General features: G+C 51.1%; 1 protein-coding gene across 2 annotated transcripts; it reads left to right on the top strand.

Annotated features, from left to right (window-relative positions):
• Positions 1–4082: 4082 nt before the first annotated feature.
• Sall4 (spalt like transcription factor 4) lies at positions 4083–22038 on the top strand. 2 transcript variants are annotated; one of them, XM_055596189.1, is made up of 4 exons: positions 4083–4305; positions 14494–15537; positions 18094–18374; positions 21601–22038. In XM_055596189.1, the coding sequence occupies exons 1-4, from the start codon at positions 4179–4181 to the stop codon at positions 22015–22017; spliced, it is 1869 nt and encodes a 622-aa protein (XP_055452164.1). In that variant the 5' UTR covers positions 4083–4178; the 3' UTR covers positions 22018–22038. The 2 variants fall into 2 exon arrangements, with proteins under 2 accessions (XP_055452164.1, XP_055452163.1); XM_055596188.1 differs by having other exon boundaries at positions 4083–4296; positions 14494–16878.

Consider the following 22038-nt stretch of genomic DNA (forward strand, 5'->3'; position numbering starts at 1 on the left):
AATGTTCATTTAATGCCAACATGGTGGCACATACCTGAACTTCTAATTCCCTCAGGAGGCTAAGAAAATGGGTCAAGAGTTTGAGAGCAGTGACCAGCCTTCTGTCCCACGTCTTTAATTTCAGCAGCTGGGAAACACAGGCAGGTGGATCTCTGTGAATTCAAAGCCAGATCTGGTCTGCATCATGAGTACCAACCCAGCCAGGGCTACACAGGGAGACCCTGTCTAGAACGATAACACCCCTACGTATTTAGACAAGCTTCGCACGACATAAAGTTATCATCAAATGCCTTTTGCCACAGGCATACAGTTCAGTGATTTCTAGCTCATCTCTACATTTGTGTAGCCATGCAACAATTCAGTTTACAATTGCTCTTTTACTCCCAATTCTAACAAAATACACTTCCCAGGAAACTTTCCACCTGAGCCCTGTGCAAGTGTGGTTTCGGAGGGTTAAGGGCATTCCACCTTTAGATAACCCTTTTTAATAAGTAAATTTCATTGCAAAGGAGTAGGGAATATACTCGACTCAGGCACAGGGAACACAGCCCTGTAGTCCCAGCACGTGGGAGGTAGAAGCAGGGGGAATATAAATTCAAGGCCAGCCTGGGCTATAGGAGACTCTATTTCATTATAAAAAAAAAAAAAAAAAAAAAAAAAAAAGGCTCTCGGTGACCCTCGTTGCACAACCCTCATCTACCATGTCTGAAGTCCTAGGTTCTATCTGTAGTACCTGATGGAGGAGGAGGAGGAAAAGGAGGAAGGGGAATAAGAGGAGGAGGAGGAGGAGGAGAAGGAAGGACTACAATCCTCTAACTGGGTGTACAGAGAATAGAAAGGTTGCCAGAGTGAAGTGGGTTAATCATTCCCAAATTTGCCTGTGTTAAATGTACTTTAAAAAACTACTCATTTTTCCAGACCCCTGTTCTTGCAAACCTGGAGCCTTGCCTGGTTGAAATGACTCCCCTCCATGGTCACCCCAAGCTCTTTTCTAAAACCTACAGTACTTGTCCTTCCTGACTGGCTTGTCACAGGTATCAGTGACACTCTCACTCACATGTGTCAGAATGGCCTTCCTTTTTGTTTGTTGGTTTTTCAGATTTCAGGTTTTTTTGGAGACAGTTTGACTATATAGCTCACTAGAACTATACAGAACTAGAACTCACTAATCTTGAACTGTCATCTATGCCATAAAAGTCTGAAAGAATTGCTCTTAGAACGGTGAGCACCAAAGCAGGCAGGGAGAAGTTGGGCACACATACGTGACCTAATGTGGGTTTGGGGAGGGATATGATGGAACTGGGGGCCCAGGAGTGGGCTAGGTAAAAGGTGAAGGGGAGCATGGAAGAGAAGAGATAAGAGGCAGTGCTTGATGGAGAGTCTGAGACCTACACAACTCAGCTGGAAAGTTCCCGAATGCACAATTCTACAATCATTGGTTGATATTCCCAGTCTCCTTAGCTCCAGAGGGAGCCAGACATCTGGAGGTGAGGAGGATGGGACTTTAGCCTCATCCTTGGCTACACAGTACATTGACTGTTGGCCTGGGCTTCAGAGGACCCTGACTAAACAATAAACAAACAAACAAAAAATCAAATAAATGTTCCCAGAGGAGATGTGAGCCTTGATGGTCGTAGGAATGAAATGAGATTATGTGCCCCAAATCTCTCTCTGCACAGTAGAAGTTTGGCATTCACAGACAGCTGAAAAACCTACCACTTGTCAACTCTGCTGAGAAGAACCGCCTGGAGCCAACTCTGAAAACAATAGGGCTTGCGAGCCTCTTCACCCTTCGAAGACATTCCCTTAAAATCTCTTTCCTATATCTGACCCCACCCAGGTCTTTTGGCGGCTTAAGGCATTCTAAGCCATTAAATAATAACTTGCCTTCTTCTCTTGGCCCTCTGTTGGCTTCTGCCCCTCTCCGAGGGCTTCTTCCATTTCTGTCTGCCGGTTCCTGGCTGCGGTTCACAAAATGGAGTCAGCTGATGAACACGAGCGTGTGTTGTGGTCACGGTGCCTCACGCCTGTAACCCAAGCGTGCGTATGTGTGGTGTGGGAGTGTGTATGAAGCTATGAGGGCCAGGAGCTCAAGGCCACTCGTGCTGTGTGAGACACCGTCTCAAAACAAACAAAAACCAAAAATATGAAATAAAAAAACTACTGTTCCCCTGCGTCCTCCTCCTCCTCCTAATTTGTCTTTTTTTTTTTCTTTGAGACATGAGATCTTCCTACCTCAGCCTTCTGAAAAGTATCATCATCATCATTAACTGAAGTGGCCCAATGGCCCCACCTCATTCCAAGGCAGATGTGGATGCCATGTTTCAACTATCACGATTTAGAGAAATGAAAGAGCTATATTACACAATGTTTTCCTTAAAGGGCTCATCTTTCTTGAGCTGTAAACTGTACATTCCTTCAGGTTCTTGAGTTATTACGCCTGGCTCTGCTCTTCCCAGAAAGGTGTTGGGAATATCGGTAGATTAGTCAGCGAGAGGGCAGGTGTTATTTGCCTTCTGACTCAGTATCAGAATCTTAAAGTGCTTTTATGTAGCATGAAAACGAATTCTTCCCTGCCATCCCCACCCTGGCTGGCAGGAGGGCCGTCCTATTTGTTTTTAGATGTTGTGCTTCAAGTAATTCAAAATATATTCCAAAAGAATGGTCAGAATTGGAAGTCAGGCATTTCTTCTACCCAGGTCTTATGGGTAGCTAGGCATATCAAAATCGTGTTCCAGCTGATTTATTCACCTTTGGGTTGTCCACAGGCACAGGTGAACGTGCTCATGAGGCCAGGCTCCCACTTCCCCTTTCTCCCTCACCAGCCTCTCAGAAACAGGAAATCTGACAAATAGCTAATCAAGAAAACTCAAAGCACAGAGATGGAGCAAAGGCTGATGTCTGCCCAGTCCCTTATGAAGGAAATCCATGTATCCAGAAGTCTCATGGGAAAGCCAAGGGAGGCTGCGCAGCCAGTTGAACACTCCTCCAACACTGGGCTCAGATACCATGCAAGGGAGTTAGCCAACTAAATTTATGTAGATTTGTGAAGTAAATTTTTATATCCATACACACCCTTTTAGAAAATTCCAGGCATCCCTCAGTCAGGATCATACAACCTCTGACGGAAGTGGCCTTTTCTGTAACCAGGTTTGGATTGCAAAATGTCCTAGAATGCAGTAAGCACGAACACCCAGGTATTTTGGGCGCCCACCATTTCCCACAGCGCTACCCAACAGCTTCATGGATAGAACCCTCAGCTGCTTGTTAGTCTGGTATCATCTCTGCCCCAGTTCGCTTTCAATCTGCCCTTTCTACAACTGGGAGCCAGTAGTTTATAAGTACTTTTCAAAGTTCAGAAAGTTTACATTGTAACAAACCCCGGCTCGTGAATATAGATCCCGAGGCTATTACTCAGCATTTTAAGGAGGCTAATCCTGGTGGGGATGAGTAAGTGTGAAACTGGGTGGTGGTGGTGGGGTTCATCTTGAAGAGTTGGGCTGTTCAGAAGGCCCCGCGCACCACGGACCACTCCAGCAGCCTTCAAAACCCAAGTAAAACATTCCAGTCAAAAGCCAGGAGAGGGACCCGAGTCTCATGTCAGGTTTGGTTTTAGAGGTAAAAATTGAATCCAAGTATTTTTTTGTACGCGGAGAGACCTTTCTCAGCTGGTAGTTATCAACTTCGCCAATTACTACAACAGTTTTTCTGGAGCGCGTTAACCGAGATACATGGGTTCTAGAACTTTCATGTCCGGCCCTCATTTTCAAGAAACCGATTTCCCCGCTTTTTCTTTTCTCGTCCCAGCATTCGGATAGTGGCCGCGAGGATGGTCCCCTCCGAGTCGGTCCACGCCCCGGCCAATCTGAGCCCGGATGCTAATTAGCTACGCTTCCCTGATGAACACGCCTTTGTCACATGTAGGGCCGGACTACAAGGCCCAGCATGCCTCTCCCCTCCCTGATCAATGAGGGCTTATTTAAATGATCTCTGAGGTCTTGGACCCAGGCCAATCAGCTGTCAGGGCTCATGATAAATCGCAATGCATTATTGATAATAATAATTACTGGGACATGCGCGTTCCGGCCGAAGGGGGGTAAAATTTCCCAACTCCAGGAATTGGTGGCGGAGAGGGGGCAAGGCAGCAGGGCTCTTCCAGGCGCCCCGATGCGCGCACCATGTCGAGGCGCAAGCAGGCGAAGCCCCAGCACATCAACTCGGAGGAGGACCAGGGCGAGCAGCCGCTGCAGCAGCCGAGCCCCGACCTCGCAGAAGCGCCGGCGGCGGAGGAACCGGGTGAGTGCGGCCGCAGCCCCGTCCGTGCGCCCGACTGTCCGTGCGTCCCGGGAGGGCGCTCCCGGCACCGCCGCGCGTCCCGGGAGCGGATTCTGGAATGGGGATTCCGGACGCCCCGGGAAGGGAGGGAAGGAAGGAGGTAGCCTCAAGCTCCCCCCAACCCTGTGCAAGTCCTCCCCCCAGTTTCTCTCTCTCTTATTGTAAAGTTGATCCCGCACTCTCTGCCTCTCTCTCCTCGTCCTTGGTCTCATAATTGGTTTCCCTCGCTTCGATACACAAGCACCCCCCCCAACCCCGGTAACTTGGTCTTCCTTCTCCCCCCCCCCTCTCTCTCTCTCTCTCTGGTGGCGCCGCTTTTACAAGAAAGAGCCCCCCAAGTCTCCCCACCCTCTCTACTACCCCCTTGGGGGCCCCTGGGGGAGGGGCGCACCTCTGGGGGACCCCCCTGGAGGAGGGCGATCTGTTGCACGCGCCCCTCCCAGGCCGAGTGGGGGGAGGGGGCGCGACCTCTCCCCACCCCCAGGCCGGGGTGCGGGCCACCCGCGCAGAGCAGAGGGCGGGGAAGGCTGCTCGGTTTGGGAGCCTTTATTTTATTTTTTGGTAATTTTAGTTAATTTGTTTACTGTTTTTCCTCCTTTCCGCCTTTCCCCCGGGGCTAAGCCTCCTGCTGCCGATCCTCGCCCTAACCTTTCGGGGCCTGACCTCCAGCCATCTTTGATTTCCGACTATCTAAAAATAACCGCGGCCAGCAGGAGGGTGCCGGCCGGGGCCCGGGTGGCGGGTGCGTGGCTACCCCCGCCGGAGCGCACCATCGGTGCTTTATTTACTGATTTTTTTTTTTTTTTCTTTTCCCCTCGAATCCCCCGGCGGCACTGCTCAGCACACGCCCGGGAGGTGAAAGGGGAGAGGTCGGGCTGCGACTGACCCGGCCTGCACCTCCGCGGAGTTCAGGACCTCTCGGCGCGGCCGGAACCTGTGGGCGAGCGCCTTCCCGGCCGGTCTCCACCAGCCCCTCGCCCCCTGCCCGCCGGACTGTCGCCGGAGAAATTGGGAACATGGGGGGGAAGGGCCCCCTGGGCCTCCCGCCCAATTTTTTAGGTCTCGGCGCTGGCTGGGCGCTGCGCGGCAGCAGCGGTCTCTGCGCGCTCCACTTGGGCGCTCCTGCCTCCCCGGGAGCGCGAGCCTACTTTTCCCCAACTTCCCGACTTTATCAAAGTTCAGTGACCCTCCACACTGTTGTATTCCCCCCACCCCCCACCTCAGGGCAACTGGAAGGTCATTGCTTGGTCGAGGGAACGGGTGTGCGTTTTGGGGGCGTCGGAGCATCCCACATAATAGGGCCCGGCAGCTGGGATGGACTCTTTGTGCCTTGGCCAGTGGAGCTGGGCGTGGGGGGGGGGGGTTTGCAGATCGTGGAGTGGCTGGGTTGCCTGGTCCACCTGGAACAAAAGGGTTAACCCTCAGCCCGCCTGCTTCCTCCGGAGAGGAGGGGCGAGCGCCCGGCCCTGACCCCTCCCCTGGTCCTACGCTGACCTCCCATCCCCCGCCATTTGGGGGTGAGCGCGTAACTAGTGGGTTTTTGTTGTTGTTGTTGTTTAAAGCCGGTGGTTGGCACTCCACCTGGGGTGTGGAGGGCCAGCTTGGTGCAGAAAGGCTTTCGAAATCTCCGCTGCCCGGGGGGTCGCGATTAACCTGGCTGCACCCTGAGGCCGCCGGGCGCGCGCTGCCACCGCAGTTTGGGAAGCCAGTTTTCTGCGGATCACCCGCGGTCCAGGCTGGGTCTCCAGCGCGCTGGCGCCCTCTAGAGACCGGTCCTGTGCGGACCGCGGCGCACACCTGGTGAGTGAGGCCAGCCGGGCCGCAGACACGCACCCCGGGGACCCGCGGGCTCCTGAACTTCTCAGCCAGATCGTGCGCGTGGGAGTCGTCTTCGCCAGAAGCTCTCAGAATGCGTTTGCAGAGTCCTCTCTTGTGTTCTTAGGAAGAACTTTTTTTCTTTAATTTTTTTTTTCTTTAATTTTTTTTAAATGGCTCCTTTTTGTGATCAGTCTTGGTGTAGACAGATCGGGAAGATTTTTGGATCCCTCTTGGTCAGTCTGTAGCATACAGTTTTTTGAGCAAGGAAAATGAAATCCGGGCAATAATTAGCAGATCAAAAAATCTGCAGGTGGTCGAGGAGAGGGGGCTTACAGTACTTAAAGGAAAATTAGCATTTTCTCAAAAGGGTTCCAAATGCCCTTTGTGCTAAACTGGATTACAACCTTCAGCTATTACGATTCCCAGGTTTTTAGTAATTTAGCTCCCGTTTCCAGCCTCTATTGACCTGCCTGTGCTGGCTTAGTTAACCGTTCCAAGTGAATTTATAATTCCCCAAAGGGGGAAGGGACTCTAATTTGCACACGACCTTTATTATTCATTAAATTGCATGTGAGATGCATTCCCTCACCCTCACTGGTGCTCAACCACCAGTAAATGATACTTTGTCAGTGGTGTTGGAGGTTAGCAAGCTCCCATCTAAGTTGGGGGGCCTGGGGAGCCATTTTGGGCCGCTGAGGCATGGTTCCGAATTTCCCCCTTTAGGATGTAAAGGATCAGATGAGAGTTTGGAGAGAAGGGTTTTGCAAAGGGTAGAATGAGCACTCCGTTCTGGGTGTAGCCTTGACTAGTTGGATTATCCTCCTTCCCACCCAGCTTTTGGGTTCTGTAGAAACATTTTGTGTGTTGGGATTGTGCTAGGCAGTGTTGTTCGGGGTGACAAGATGTTTTTACTAGTTCTGGAGCATGCTGTGCCCCGAGCCTGGGACCTGGCAGGACCTAATGGTTAATTCTCACAACTGAAAGCTTTGGAATTTTCACTCATTGGAAAGTTAGTGGGAGCTCCTGGGTGGCATGGTTTTCCTCCCACTTGACTTTAGCCTTTGATTGAATCCGTGGGGGTGTTTGTTGATGGTGCTGGAGCAGTTGGATCTTCTTGTAAGAGGCAGCCATGATGCTTAGAGCTGATTTGGTTTGGTGACGCCCTCCCCACCCCTCCCCGTCTGTTCTTGTGTTGCCAGGTCAGCGTTGATAACCCATACCAGCCTCCAAGGCTAGTGAGGCTCTCCGCTTCTAATTGCTGTGATGGAAGAAAATGCCGCTATATCCGGTCCCCTTTTGATTTTCCAAATTGCCTTCAGAAGCTGTGGGTTATGGGACTCCCAGGAAACAACTCGGAACCAAAACAATTTGGATTTATTTTGGGGGGGCATGTGATTTGAAAAAAGAACTGAATAGGAAATGAATTCAGGAGGTTACCATTATCACTTTGAGCTATTCTTTTTAACTCTTAAACATGTTAAAGCCTTGGTGCTGGCTGGAGACAGCCTCTCCACCCCCTTGGTCCTTCTAGGAAGAGGGCGATATACCTCTGCTGTGTCTTGGAGTTTGCACGCTTCCTCCAGTTGAGGCCAGAATTGGGGGTGGGTGGGGTGAGGTGGTCATTCCTTACCCTTTAAAAATTGAATTATTTATTCAGTGTGCAGAAGAAATCTGACCCATTTCAGACCCTTAGATGTGGCAAGGGTCTTTACCCACTGAGCCATCCCTCCGGCTAACCCTTTTACCATTTCTTCTCGGCAGGGCCCCTGAACTTTGTAGGACTGTTTTTAATTTTTGTAGCTGTTGATTTAGTAGGGACTTAATATCGGTCAAATTTGACCTCTAGCTGTAGATTTCAAGGCTTGCTATAATGAAACTGTGTGAAAAAAAAAAAAATCCTTACAGCTGGGTCAATAACAGTGGAGACATAATTCCTTTTGTTTTTTGGAAGAGATTATCCTGGAGGTAGGGCAGGGTCTAAGATACTGTGTGCTTTAGGTAAGCTGTTCATTGTCATTCTTTTAATACAGGACCAAGTAACAGATAAGCCCGAGGCACCAGGCTTTTATCAAGATATACAGATTTTATTTTATTTTTTAGCTGTTTGAGTGTCGCCTGCCAAGGGATTGGCCTCTTGGTTGATTAGCTTTCTTCCTATACAATAGTAAGCGTATTTTCCATCCATCTGGCCAGGATTGAATTGAAGACCCCTGCTGGGTTTACTGCATTCTTCCAACTTACTGGATAACTAGATGGCGCAGAGATAACATTCCTAAAATTCGGGGTGGGGGATGGAAGCCCGGCTTGCCTGCGTTATCCTGGTGGACTTTGCTTCCCTTCAGGTTAACTTAAGCATAGCCAGCAATTGTTCCTAACAGGGTCTTCTTACTCCCTTGGCAAATACCGGTTCCATTATTTGCCGGTAGTGGTATGGATGAGGTAGGTTTTTTTTTTTTTACAGCCTAAGCAAACAGCGGTTGCAGTTTTCAGTGGGATGTTGCTGGTGCAGAGCCTAGGCTGGGGGAGAGTCTTCGGGGCCTGTGTACGTGAAGGCAGTTGGCATGCCAGCAGTAAATCACCCTGAGCTGGTGGAGCCTCCTGTCCTCTGCATCCCTTCTCAGCTGAATGGTGAGCACACACAGGGTATCTGGGGGGCGAGGGCAGTGACTGATAAACCTCCTGTGTTCCCTTTCTTCAAGGCTCTTGAAAATGACAAAGTTGACCCTAGGTTGGCTATTGTTTGTGGCCACTTCTCCTCTAAACAATGTACTCTGAGAACTATTTACATAGTATTTGCATTGCATGTGCGCATGCTAACTCCGGCGATTAACCTTTGGGGGTTGGAGACACAGCTCAGTGGGAGAACCCTCTCCTAGCTGGTGTGAGGGTTTGGGCTCAATACCCAGTGTGGGGGTGGGGGTCAAATCAGAGGGTGCTGGCCAGGACTCTTCAGGGCCTCCAAGTTTGGTGTCTATAGGGTTCATCTCTTTTACCGGAATCAGGGGAATATTGTAATATTGTAGTGTGTACCCTGTTAAAATGACAGGTCTGGTATCCTGTCCACCTGTCAACTGCCACTCTTACCCAGAAAATAAGAGAGCCATAGTATCCTGTGAGAGCATTTGTAGTTTCTGGTTTTGACAGTCCTTGGGTCCTGGGTTTGTTTTGTTGTTGTTTTGTTTGTTTGTTTCTCTGTATAGCCTTGGCTGTTCTGTACACTCTGTAGACCAGGCTGGCCTCAAACACACTTCAATCTGCTTGTTTCTGCCTCCCTGAGTGCTGGGATTAAAGGTGTGTACCAGCAGGCCCAGCTGTGGATTCCACTTTAGAACTGCTAATTTAGAGTCTGGCATAGTACCAAAATCATGTAATAAATACCGATAACGTGGGAAGCTGAGGCAGGAGGCTTGCCAGGAGAGGGGTCAGCCTGAGCTACACAGTGAGTTCAAAGACAGCCTAGGCTACATAGCTAGACCTTGTCTCAAAATAAAATTTAAAAATGGCTTCCTTCAGCCATGTAGTGGTGGTGCACACCTTTAATCCCAGCGGTGGGGGGCAGGCGGATCTCCGAGGCCAGCCTGGTCTACAGAATGACAGCCAGTTATAGAGAAACCCTGTCTCAAAACACAAGAAAAGGGCCAGCTGCGTGGTGTGAACAAGGTCAACAAAAAATTTCATGAGGGGTGAAGCAATTAAGTGAGAAACGGAAAAAACCCTCCAGAAATTGGTGCACTATTTTAAGAAATAGCTCGGATTACTTGATTCTTGCTGAGCCTCAATTCCGCACCTGCAAAATGGGTTCAGAGATACTTCTTAAATTGCCTGACTACAAAGGTGGCCAGTGTGGCGTGGTTATGGTTGGAGAATGCTTTGCCTCCCTTTCTCTCAGGCAGGGTTTCTCTGTGTAGCCTTGGCTGTCCTGGAACTCACTGTAGACCAGGCTGGCCTCAGATCCACCCGCCTCTGCCTCCCCATCGCTGGGATTAAAGGTGTGTGTCATCACGCCTGCTTTGGTCTTTCAAAGGCAGATGATGATGGTGTCTAGTTGGTAGAGTGCTGACCCAGAATGTGGGAAGCTGAGCTGGGGTCTGTCTCCAGCCCTGTGGAAAACTTACCCAGATGTGGTGTTGCATGCATCCCTTAGGCCCCTAAGGGGCTGGAAACTGGAGATCAGAAGTTCAAGGTCACCTGGACACATGCAGTGAGAGGATGGACTTACCCAGCCCCAAGAAAAGGTGAAATGGAGTGGGCATTGGTTGTTTCTGAGTTTCTGCCTGAGATGGGAAGGCAGAACGGACGGAGAGACTGACCTCCCCGGAAGCACTCGTGCCACCTTCTCCTGCGGTGGTGACACGTTACATGCCTTTTAATTCCAGCAGCCGCAGGCTAATCTCCGGATTTGAAGCCAGCCTGGTCTACGGAGTGAGTTCCAGGACAGCCAGGGCTACACAGAGAAACGCTATCACAGCAAACAAACACAAACAAAAAAGTGCCTTCCCAAAAGCACCCATAAAGAGTTTTCTAGAAAAATCTCAGGCTCCCAGACCTCTTGTAGGCAATCTGGTTCCCTTTCCTGTAGACATTTATGCCTTTACACACCCACACCCTGTCCAGCTTGTTTCCTGCCTTTCAAAGATTCCTCTCCTAAAAATTCCTGGGCAAAGCCTGAAGTGCTGGAATATTCTACAATCCAGGTTGAAGCAGAAGCTTAACAGGTTTGAGGCTGCCCTGGCTGTGGTGAATTGGGGGCCAGTGTGGCCTTTGAAACCGAAGTTCACACAGTAAAAACTAGAGATGACAGATTTTTCCTTCTTGTGGGGGTGCGGGCTCGGCACCATGAGCAATGCTGAAGAGCGAGTCTTCTGTAATTCTTCTGGTGTACTTTTTGTTTACATGGAAACTTGCTGTAGGCCGAGAGCTGTTGGTGTTTCTGTTAGTGTGGGGAAGCACCACAAACACTGGAGTTGCTGAGGCAGAGAGTAAAATACGGTCAGATCTGCAGGGAGAGGCTGCAAACGTGCTTCACACACGGGACTATCTGTTCCTCCTGGTGGGGGGAGGGGAGATTTTTTCGTTTTATTTTATTTTTTTGAGACAGGGTTTCTCCATGTAGCCCCTGCTGTCCTGGAAGTCTGTGGCAAGGCTGGCTTTGAACTTGGAGAGCCACGATCCACTTTCCTCTGCCTCCTGGGTGCTGAGATTAAAGGCGTGCACTACCTCGGAACAGCTGATTATCTTATTATTTGTATTTTTTTTTGCTTCCTGGATGTTCGCACCTGGTTGGTACTTGAGGGTGTCAGATCTCCTTGAACTAGAGTTACAGTTCTGAGCACCCGTGTACGTGCTGGGAATCGAACCCTGCTCCTCTGGAGGAATAGCAAGTGGTCTTTGCTGAGCCACCTGATACTCAGGTCTTGACGTAGTATTGACTGAGGAGCGAGGTGGTTGAGCTGAGTCCTCTGCACTGCAGGACTGTCCTGAAAGTTGTGAGACATGGTCCCCATGTCAGCGTAGCCCAGGCTGAAGATAGGAGCCTGTCATTACAGGTCGCCAGCTTACATCCTAATTAAAAAAAAAAAAAAAAAAAAAAAAATAGTTTTTAATGCTGTGTCATGACCTTGAACTTCTGATCTTCGGCCCGTCTAGTGCTGGTCTTGCAGGAGTGTATAGTCACAGGACTTTTTATTTTGTCCTGGGGGTGGAATCCAGGTGTGTGCTGGGGGGGGGGGGACCTCCCCGAATGCCAACTAAACCATATCCTTCAACTTTTTTGTTTTGTTTTGAGAGCCGTGTCTCTTAGCCCTCACTGTCTGCCTCTGCCTTTCTTGTGTTCCTGTTCCAAGGCTTCCTAGCCAGCAGTGTCCCTTGTCCTCTAGACTTTCCTGTAGAGCTGAGGGAAAACAACAACAAAAAAGCATTGCAGCCGTAGGACATGTATGTACTAGGGAAAGACCTAACACAGGGGGTTCCTAGCTTCCCTCTCCTCCACCCCCTGTGTGGTAAGAACTGCTGAGTTACGCTTGGCATGACTTGAAGGCACCGAGGGCCTAGTGACATCCCATAAGGACTTTATTTCTATCTCTGGCATATGAGTGCTTTACCTGAGGGTGGGTGTGTGTACGTACGTATGTATCCTGTGCATGCAGTGCCCACAGGTGAGAAGAAGGCATTAGATGCCCTGGAACTGGAGTTACAGACAGTTATATAGCACCACAAATGGGTGTTAGGAATCAAACCTGGGTCCAGCGCAAGCGTAGTGAGTGCTCCTAGCCGGTGAGCCATCTCTCCTGCCCCAGGATAAACAATCCTAAGGCATAAGTCCAGTCCTTGGAACTTGGTGCCTCGGCAGTCTGATATTTAGGGCTACTGTCACTCTTCAGCCATGCACACCTCATGACACAAAAGTCCATCCTATCGCTGCGTCCAAAATCAGTAACACTTGAGAGTTACTAGCTGTGCTAGATTGACCTCGGCAGCCACATCAGTCAAAAGCCCAGACTTGGCTGGGATGCAGAGCCATGCTAGGTGCTTCCCTGAGGTGTGAGACCCTTGCCCTTCACGTGTGCATCCTGCACGGGGGGGGGGGGGGGGGGGGGGGGAGGCGCTGGAGTGTAAGACTCAGAAAGCAATACTGCAGATTCAGTCCGGGCGTGTAGGCTAGCTTAGCTGGTTAGGGCACAGCTCCTACAATTTGTCCTCTGACTTCCATACATGGGATAGCATGAGCAAATGCATCCATGTGGCCTCCTAAGTAACGGGAGGAAGGACTCGAGTCCTGACTGTGCCTGTCTCTTGAAGGCACTGTCTAAACGTTGAGAAGACCATATAGACGAGGCCTAACTTAATTAATCTTCTGTATTTAGAGTCTTAATGAGATGAATGGTAGCAGATGGAAGATTCCTCTCAGATTCACCCCGTATGCAGTGTTCTATATTCCAGGCGAGTGTGTACGTCGTTAACGCTGATTGAGCTCAGAACCTCTTTCGTGCTAGGCAAGCTCTTCGACCACTCAGCTATATCCCGGAGTCCAGCCAGACCCACAGCATTACCCAGCTGGCCTTTAGAGGCAAGGTCTCAATGGCCTGGAACTTGCTTTGTATACCAGGCTCATCTTGAACTCCCAGAGATCTGGCTACCTACCTCGGTCTGCCTCCCAAGTACTATGGTGAGAGGCCCCCAAGGCCCAGCTACCAGGCTGCCTGTGAACTGTGGAATTTTTTTTTTTTTCTTTTTTCCTTCTGCCTCAGCCTCCCTGGTCCCTGATACCACAGACAGGCCTGCCTAATCTGGAATGGATTGATGTTGTCTTCTTAGCCCCTGTAAACCTCTGTCATCCCTGGGTTGATGGATGCTCCCCGGGTTTGGATGTAATTTACTGAATGCCATTTTGCTTGGGTGGTGGAGATCAGGTAGGGTTTGACCCAGTTCTGATGTCCTTGGTGTTGGCCTCTGCAAGCCAGCACTGAGGGAGGCACGGGGTTTGATGGGTTAATTTAACAGACCGTGTCGTTGGGTGTGGTAGCGCATGGCTGTGATCCTAGCACCTGGGAGGCTGAGGTAGGACTGATGTGAATTCAATGCTAACCTTGGCTATATATAAAGGAAGATCCTGTAATAAAATAGCTTTGTTTCCCGTATTGCTGTAGCAAGCTACCACAAGTTGGATGGGTTGAAAACAGTTGATTGAATCTCACACTGTGGAAGGTCTGGATTTAGGTGCCACGGCTCCTCCGCAATTCTCTGTGAAACTGATGAAATTCCTATGGGTCCAGCATCGGATGGTTCTTGGCAAAGCCACTTGGCTCCCTCCCTGTCTTGGCTTGGGTTTTGTGAGGTCATGTTTGTTCTCTGAAGCTGTGTCTCACAGGTCCCTATTCGTCCTCTTAAAGTGATGCTAAACACTCGAGTTTGAGACCCAGCTTAACGTATGCCAAAGCTCCCTGTCCAAGCCAGGCGCGGTAACAGACTCCTATAATCCCAGCGCTCTGGAAGTAGAGGTGGGGAGGGGTTAGGAGTTCAAAGCCAGCGTCTGCTACAAAGCAGGTTTAGGGCTGCCTGGGCTAAGTGAGACCCTAAAAAAGATTCCATCCGGATAAAGTCATGTGAACAGACAGGCATGGGGTGTGAAGCTTGCTTGTGTCCTTTAGGGAGACATAATTTCCCTTATGCCCTTTTTAGATCACTCAGGCTGTAGGGGGTCTTGGTGTCCCTTATCTATACGGCCTTCTTGAATCAGGACAGCAGGTGGTAATGGAGACCTGTCTGTCCTTGCATGTCACTGTTAGTCACTCCACATCCCCTTTCAGGGCAGAGTGCTCACCTTTTTCTCTCCCTTCATAGGTGCTCCAATGAGCTCCCCAGGGAATGGCAATGAAGTGGCAGAGGACACAGCCCTGGTGAAGCGGCCGCGGCGGGAGGAGACCCACGTCTGTGAGAAGTGCTGTGCCGAGTTCTTCAGTCTCTCTGAGTACATGGAACACAAGAGAGCTTGCACTAAGAATCCTCCTGTCCTCATCATGAATGACGGCGAGGGGCCAGTGCCTTCAGAGGACTTCCCCAGAGCCGTCCTGAGCCACCAGCCGGACAGCCCAAGCAGTAAGGACAGTCACCAGGACAACGGTGGCAGCTCAGGGGACCTGAAGGAAAAGCTGGGCACGGACTCCCTCCTGTACTTAAAGACAGAGGCCGCCCTGCCCCCGACACCCCAGGACATAAGCTATATACCCAAAGGCAAAGTGGCCAACACCAATGTGACGCTGCAGGCGCTCCGTGGCACCAAGGTGGCAGTGAACCAGCGGAGCGCCGACGCCCCCTCGGCGCCCGTGTCGGCCGCCCACAGCATCCCCTGGGTCCTGGAGCAGATCCTATGCCTGCAGCAGCAGCAGCTGCAGCAGATCCAGCTCACGGAGCAGATCCGCATCCAGGTGAACATGTGGGCCGCCCACGCCCTGCACTCCGGAGTGGCGGGTGCAGACACCCTGAAGGCCTTGAGCAACCACGTGTCCCAGCAGGTGTCCGTGTCCCAGCAGGTGTCCGCCGCCGTGGCCCTGCTCAGCCAGAAAGCCTCAAGCCCGGCTCTGTCTCTGGATGCCTTGAAACAAGCCAAGCTACCTCATGCCAGTGTCCCCTCCACGGCAAGCTCGTTGTCCGCGGGGTTCACGCCCTTCACCCTGAAGCCTGATGGGACTCGGGTTCTCCCCAACTTCATGTCTCGCCTCCCGGGTGCCCTGCTACCTCAGACCCCGGGCTCTGTGCTCCTACAGAATCCCTTCTCCGCGGTGCCGCTTGACCCGTCCAAAAAAGGGAAGGGGAAGCCCCCAAACATCTCCGCCTCGGCGCTGGATGTCAAGGTCAAGGACGAGGCTACCCTCGGCAGGCACAAGTGTAAGTACTGTAGCAAGGTTTTCGGGACCGATAGCTCCCTGCAGATCCACCTCCGCTCCCACACCGGAGAGAGACCTTACGTGTGCTCCGTCTGTGGTCACCGCTTCACCACCAAGGGCAACCTCAAGGTACACTTCCATCGTCACCCTCAGGTGAAGGCCAACCCTCAGCTGTTTGCCGAATTCCAGGACAAAGTGGCAGCAGGCACCGCTCCCCACTATGCGCACACTGCGCCCATCCCTGTAGACGAATCAAGTCTCTCTGTAGACAGCGAGCCTGTCCCTGTCATGGGAACCCCTTCCCTAGGGCTACCTCAAAAGCTCGCCTCAGGGCCTAACTCCAAGGACCTTGTGGGTGGCTCCCTGCCCAACGAAATGCAGCCAGGGCCCTCTCCGGAAAGTGAGGTGGGACTCCCGCAACTCGGGGTGGGTCTGATGCATAATCCCCCAAGGGTTGGGGCCTTCCAGGGGAGCGGGAACCTGGAGTCGGGGTCGGAGACCCTGAAATTGCAGCAGCTGGTGGAGAACATTGACAAGGCCACTACTGACCCCAACGAGTGTCTCATTTGTCATCGCGTCCTCAGCTGTCAGAGCTCCCTCAAGATGCATTACCGAACCCACACCGGGGAGAGACCATTCCAGTGCAATATCTGTGGCCGGGCGTTCTCCACCAAAGGCAACCTGAAGACACACCTCGGAGTTCACCGAGCCAACACAGCCATAAAGACGCAACACTCATGCCCCATCTGCCAGAAGAAGTTCACCAACGCCGTCATGTTACAGCAGCATATCCGAATGCACATGGGCGGCCAGATCCCCAACACACCCCTGCCGGAGAGTCCCTGTGACTTTACAGGTCCCGAGCCCGCAGCCGTGAGCGAGAATGGCGGTGCCAGTGCCGCCACCGTCGCCACCTCTCAAGAAGATGTGATGGAAGGGATCGAAGCAGAGGAGGTCTGTTCCCAGGATGTCCCCAGTGGTATCTCCAAGGTCTCCTCCACAACAGTTCCCAGCACCCACCTGGCGTCGCCCCCTCTGGGCTTTTCTGTGATGGCTCCCGTGGATGCTCCGGGGAAAGGGCCTCTTCCTCCTTTGGGCCTGCAGCGGCAGAGCAGCCGAGAAAACGGTTCTGTGGAGAGTGACAACTGCCTGACCAATGACTCGTCCTCGCTCATGGCAGACCAGCTCATGGGTGACCAGGACTGTCAGAGCCGAAGCCCAGATACCACACAATCTGTGTGCTACCAGCCCGTGTCCCCTGCCAGTAGCCAAGCAGGAAGTGTCAAGTCTCCTGAGGGTCACAAGGCTGAGGGCGTCGAAAGCTGCCGCATCGACACTGAAGGTGATGAAGCTTTGGATTTCACTTAATGTCCCTTTTGGGCTCAAAGGTCACCAGGAAAGGAGCCTGGGTTGAACTTGACAGTTTGACCTGAAGCATCTTCTTTAGGGCAGTTAGCTATCCTGTTCTTCGAGGTAGAGGGATCTGATAACTGCCTTCATTCTGGCACCCCGTAGGCTCTGTTTGTTGTGGGTCATGCAGGTTGAGTGTGGACAGCATGAATTTTTTTTTTTTTTTTTGACCTCATGAGGACATGGTTGATGGATGCTGGTGATGTTAGTCATATCATAGAAAGTGTGATTGGGCAAGTAGGATGTGTTTGATCCATAGAAACCAAGCAGTAGTTGCTTGATTCGGAGATCCTGCTATGAAGGAGAGTTCACTTATGAAGCTCAAATTGTAGATGCATCAGTTTAGGTGTCTGATCCAAAACACCTCAGAATCAAAGAGAATGCGGAGGTATGGCTTAAAGGCAACTTAGTTATCTTGTGCTGGAATTCCAACTGTGGGCATCTTTACTCTGACAGCCCCCTCGTTTCCATCATTTTTTTTTGCTTTTTTGTTTGTTTGTGATGTTTTTGGTTGGTGTTTTTTTTTTTGTTTGTTTGTTTGGTTTTTTTTGTTTTTTTTTTTTTTTAGATAGGGTTTCATTTTCTTTGTGATCAGCCTGCCTCTGCTTCTTAAGTGCTGGAGTTGAAGGCATGCACCACCATATATGGCTTTTTTTCAAGGGTTGGCAGAGGATACCGGCTTAAATTCATGTACAGTCCAGGCAAGCCTTGAACCCCAGATCCCCCTGCCTCAACCTCCTAAGTAGCTGGGGCGATAAGCTGGAACCCTAAAGGCGCGGTATCTTGTGCTGAGGCTTAGATGTTACCGGCACACCGATTTCTGTGTTATCCATACTTCAGACCATAAAAAAGGTAAATATTCTTAAGTGTTTATGAGTCTTCATTTTCTCTGTAAATGAGAACTCAGAGGCCAGGCTGGTGGTTAAGCATTTGCGTAGCGATTTGAGTTGAGGTGTTTGTACCAGAACCCGTGCGTGAAGGCCATGCTGGGGTGTGCTTGTAGCTGGCGTTGGCTGGTGGCAGACTGGCTGATTGCTAAATTCAGTGACCCATGGCCTAGTCTACTTGGTCATAATTCTAGGCCCCTGAGAGACCCTGTCTCAAAAGAGGTGATAAAAGTTTATATTTCTCCCCGTCTCCACGTTAGGTCGCCCCGGCATCCCATCAACGTTCATCCGAGCCCAGCCCACCTATGTCAAAGTTGAAGTTCCTGGCACCTTTGTGGGGCCCTCTGGCATGTCCTCGGGCATGACACCTCTGCTGGCTTCGCAGCCACGCCGACAGGCCAAGCAGCACTGCTGCACGAGATGTGGAAAGAACTTCTCGTCTGCCAGCGCCCTTCAGATCCACGAGCGGACGCACACGGGAGAGAAGCCTTTCGTGTGCAATGTCTGCGGGCGCGCCTTCACCACCAAAGGCAACCTGAAGGTGGGTTCCTTTTAAACTCCCGAAGTCTCAGACACCCTGTTTTTTAACAAAGGGGGTTCTGGGGCCTGGGGTGCTGCTCATTGGTAAGAGTGTCAGTGTAACATTCACAGGCTCTAGGCTCTCGCCAGAGCCACCACCAAAAGAAAAGAACCCGATGTGGTAATCACACCTTCAATCCTAGTACCGAGGTGGGAGAGGAAAGTGCTTCTCCGAGGCCATCCTATTCTACACCGTGAATTCCAAGACAGCCAGGGCTATATACATAGATGTGTCTCAAAACAAAACCAAAAAAAAAAAAAAGAGAGAGAGAGAGAGAGAAGAACAAATGGAACACAGCTGCATCTCAGCCAGCATTTGAAGCCTTTGTTTTGGGAAGAAAGGCATTGGGAGGCCGGTTTCAAGCTCATTGGTGACCTTGAGTTGATGAGCTTGCTGGTACCATTTGACTGCTAGTGTGACAGACCTGTGCCACCACACCAAATCTTCAGTTTTGTGTCTTGCCGAGGATCAAACCCGGAGCCTTGTGCATGCTGGGTAATGTAACTGGTCTTTGCTACTTTGTGGGTTCTACTTTTCCTTGCCTTTTATCCCACCCACCCCCCCATCCCAGTTTTACCCCCTATCACTTAGGAGAGAAAGAAGGGCCACTGTGTGTGTGGGGGGGTTGAGAGACCCATAAGTCTAAGTTTTTTCATCTTTGAAGACGATTAGTAATAAACTGCCGCCAACCTACCTGAATGACCAACCACCAACCCCGCCTTATTGGGGCTCTAACATTCATATAGTCTCTGAAAAGTTCCCCAGAATTCCAAGTGTTACACAGTCACAGAAACTATCTGCAGCTGGCAAAACCATGCCTCTGCTAGAGCACGAGGCAAATCCTACTCAGCTGCTGCTTCAGACAGTCAGAAGCTGTCCCATATGTGCCTACACCTGGGATTAAAAGGAAAACTTTATGATATTTCTGTGTTTTGGTTTTTTTCGAGACAGGGTTTCTCTGTGTAGTCTTGGCTGTCCTGGATTTGCAGCGTAGACTAACTAGGCAGGCCTCAAGTTCAAACTCAGAGATCCATCTCAGCCTCTGCTCCCCAGAGTGCTGAGATTATAGGCATGTGTCACCACATCAGGCTCTTTTTTAAAGAAACCCAGCATTCCAGAATTCTCATGACAGGGTAAACACTGTACTGAGTCCTAGCCCTAGTTTTTGCTTTTACACCTTGTTTTGTGTCTCTTGTTTGTTTGTTCTTTGTTTTTGCTTTTTTTGACACAAGGTTTATTTCTCTATATATAGCTTTGGTTATCCTGGGACTTGCTCTGTAGACCAGACTGGCTTTGAACTCAGAGATCCTCCTGCCTCTGCAGGGGTTAAAGTCATGTGCTACCATACCTGGCTGTTTTTGCATCTCTTTGTAGCCTAGGCTGGCTTAAACTCGTCTTCTGGGATTATAGGTGTGAGCCACCATACCTGGCTGTCTTTATTCATGCATGTGCGTGTCCCATGTCTGTACCTTGCATTCCTGGAGGTCAGACAATGGTTCCCTGGAACTGAAGTAATTGATCACGAGCTACCATGTGTGTCCTGGGCGTCTAACCAGGCCCTGCAAGCTCCTAACAGCTACACCATCTCTCTAGCCCCAAATTCTGATGCTCTTGAACTTGGTGAGATTTGGAAGCATCGTGATCAGATGTGCTGAAAATTAGAAGGCTAGAAAATTAGCGGGGGCTAGGAAGATAGATGTCTCAGGGTTAAGTGCGTTTGCTGTTCTTGCAGAGGACCTGAGTTCAGTTCTTAAGACCTGTGTGGGACCACTCACACCACTCAGTGTTGTTGGGGAGATAAGAGTCTGTGTGATCTCCAGCACTACCAAAACAACAAACCTTAAGACTCCCGACACATTGGTGCTGGGCTGTAGCTGGGCTGGCAGTGCTTGCCAGAAAGCCCTCAGGACATCTTCTAAACCAGGCTTGGTGGTTCTCCTTTGAGGTAAAGGCAGGGGCACGGAGAGCCCCTGAGTGTCAGTCTCAGGTAGGCGATACTCTGTCTCTTTGTTTGTTTGTTTGTTTTTGTTGTTTGTGGTCACCCCCACCCCCAGACAGGGTTTCTCTGTGTAGCCTTGGCTATCCTGTAACTGGCTCTGGAGACCAGGCTGACCTCAGAAATCCCCACATCTCTTAAAAAGAAAACGGTAGTTGGCTAGAACATCAGGATAGGAACTGAGATTGCCTTAAATCAGAAGTAAAAAGGCTTACTCAGCCCAGTGGCCCGGCGTGGGTGTTGGGAGTGCTTTCCTTGTTGAGGGGTCTGAACAAGTGAGTGATGCCTTGCGCCTTGGTCTTCTTGGCAGCCTGGGATGTTGGCCAAATGGATTTTGTGTCCTGGAGATGAACGTAGTGCTTCCTGGGATGCCAGGTGTGCAGCGGGCATGCCTTGCCCAGCAGCTGCTAGCTTAAGGATGCTAGTGAGAGCGTGCCTGAGAGGTCTGCACTGCACAAGAGCCTGGCCTGAGGAGGCTTTTGAAAGTCAGCCAGGAAGATAGCTCAGTGGTTAAGAGTGCATGCTGCTCTTGCAGAGGGTCTGTGTTTCATTGCCAGCACCCATGTTTAATGGTTTAGCAACTGCTAGTAATTCCAGCTTTGGGGGAATCTGATGCCTCTGGCCTCCATGTGTTACCTGTATATACAATGTGTGGGAGTGTGTGTGTGTGTGTGTGTGCGCGCGCACACACACACACACACACACCCATGTAAGAGAATAAAAGATAAATCTTTTCTTCGAGACAGGGCTTCTCTTTGTAGCCCTGGCTGTCCTACAACTCACTCTATAGACCAGGCAGGCCTCACCTCGGAGATCTCCTGCCTCTGCCTCCCAAGCATGGAGATTAAAGGTGTGCACCACCCGTGCCTGGGAAAAGATTGATTTTAAGAGGGCAGTGGTGGCCCCCTCCTGATCCCGTGCATACATAAACATGCTCTCAACAGTACAGGTCCTGAACTTACTGTTTTCTGGCTTACTGACTCAAGGTCTCCCTGTAGCCCAGTCTGCTCTCCCACCTCACTCTCATCACTTGACCACCACCCCTGGCATGAAGCCCAACTTGTAAGAGTAAAAGGAAGGGACCATGAAGGCTGGGTGGTGCACACTCTGATGAAGGTTGACCTGGGCTTGCCAGCAAGCAGGGAACTCTCTGAAATTCCTCTCTGTGCTGTGTCCCCTCTCCCCGCACAGGTCCACTACATGACCCACGGGGCCAACAACTCCGCCCGCCGGGGCAGGAAGCTGGCCATAGAGAACACCATGGCCGTGCTGGCCGCCGAGGGGAAGAGAGTATCTGAGATGTTTCCCAAGGACCTTCTGCCCCCCTCGGTGAGTGTGGACCCTGCCACGTGGAACCAGTATACCAGCGTCCTCAATGGGGGTCTGGCCATGAAGACCAACGAGATCTCCGTGATCCAGAGTGGGGGCATCCCCGCCCTGCCCGTGTCCCTGGGGGCCAGCTCGGTGGTAAGCAGCGCCACGCTCTCCAAGCTGGACGGCTCCCAGACCAGCGGGAGCGGGAGCGTGGAGAAGCCGGCGGTTCCCGACAGCGTGGCCAAGCACCAGTTCCCTCACTTCCTGGAGGAAAACAAGATTGCGGTCAGCTAAGGCGGAAGAGGAGGCCAGCGG

The sequence above is a fragment of the Psammomys obesus genome, unplaced genomic scaffold (genome assembly GCF_907164565.1).
Source record: "Psammomys obesus unplaced genomic scaffold, mPsaObe1.curated_primary_1811, whole genome shotgun sequence".
Taxonomy (NCBI): domain Eukaryota; kingdom Metazoa; phylum Chordata; class Mammalia; order Rodentia; family Muridae; genus Psammomys; species Psammomys obesus.

Bases quoted from the DNA above. Each gene is read 5' to 3' on its own strand.
- Sall4 (XM_055596188.1), top strand. From the start codon at position 4,179: ATGTCGAGGCGCAAGCAGGCGAAGCCCCAGCACATCAACTCGGAGGAG. The intron at 16,879-18,093 runs GTGATGAAGCTT...TCTCCACGTTAG, and splicing joins CTGCCGCATCGACACTGAAG to GTCGCCCCGGCATCCCATCA. The intron at 18,375-21,600 runs GTGGGTTCCTTT...CTCCCCGCACAG, and splicing joins CCACCAAAGGCAACCTGAAG to GTCCACTACATGACCCACGG.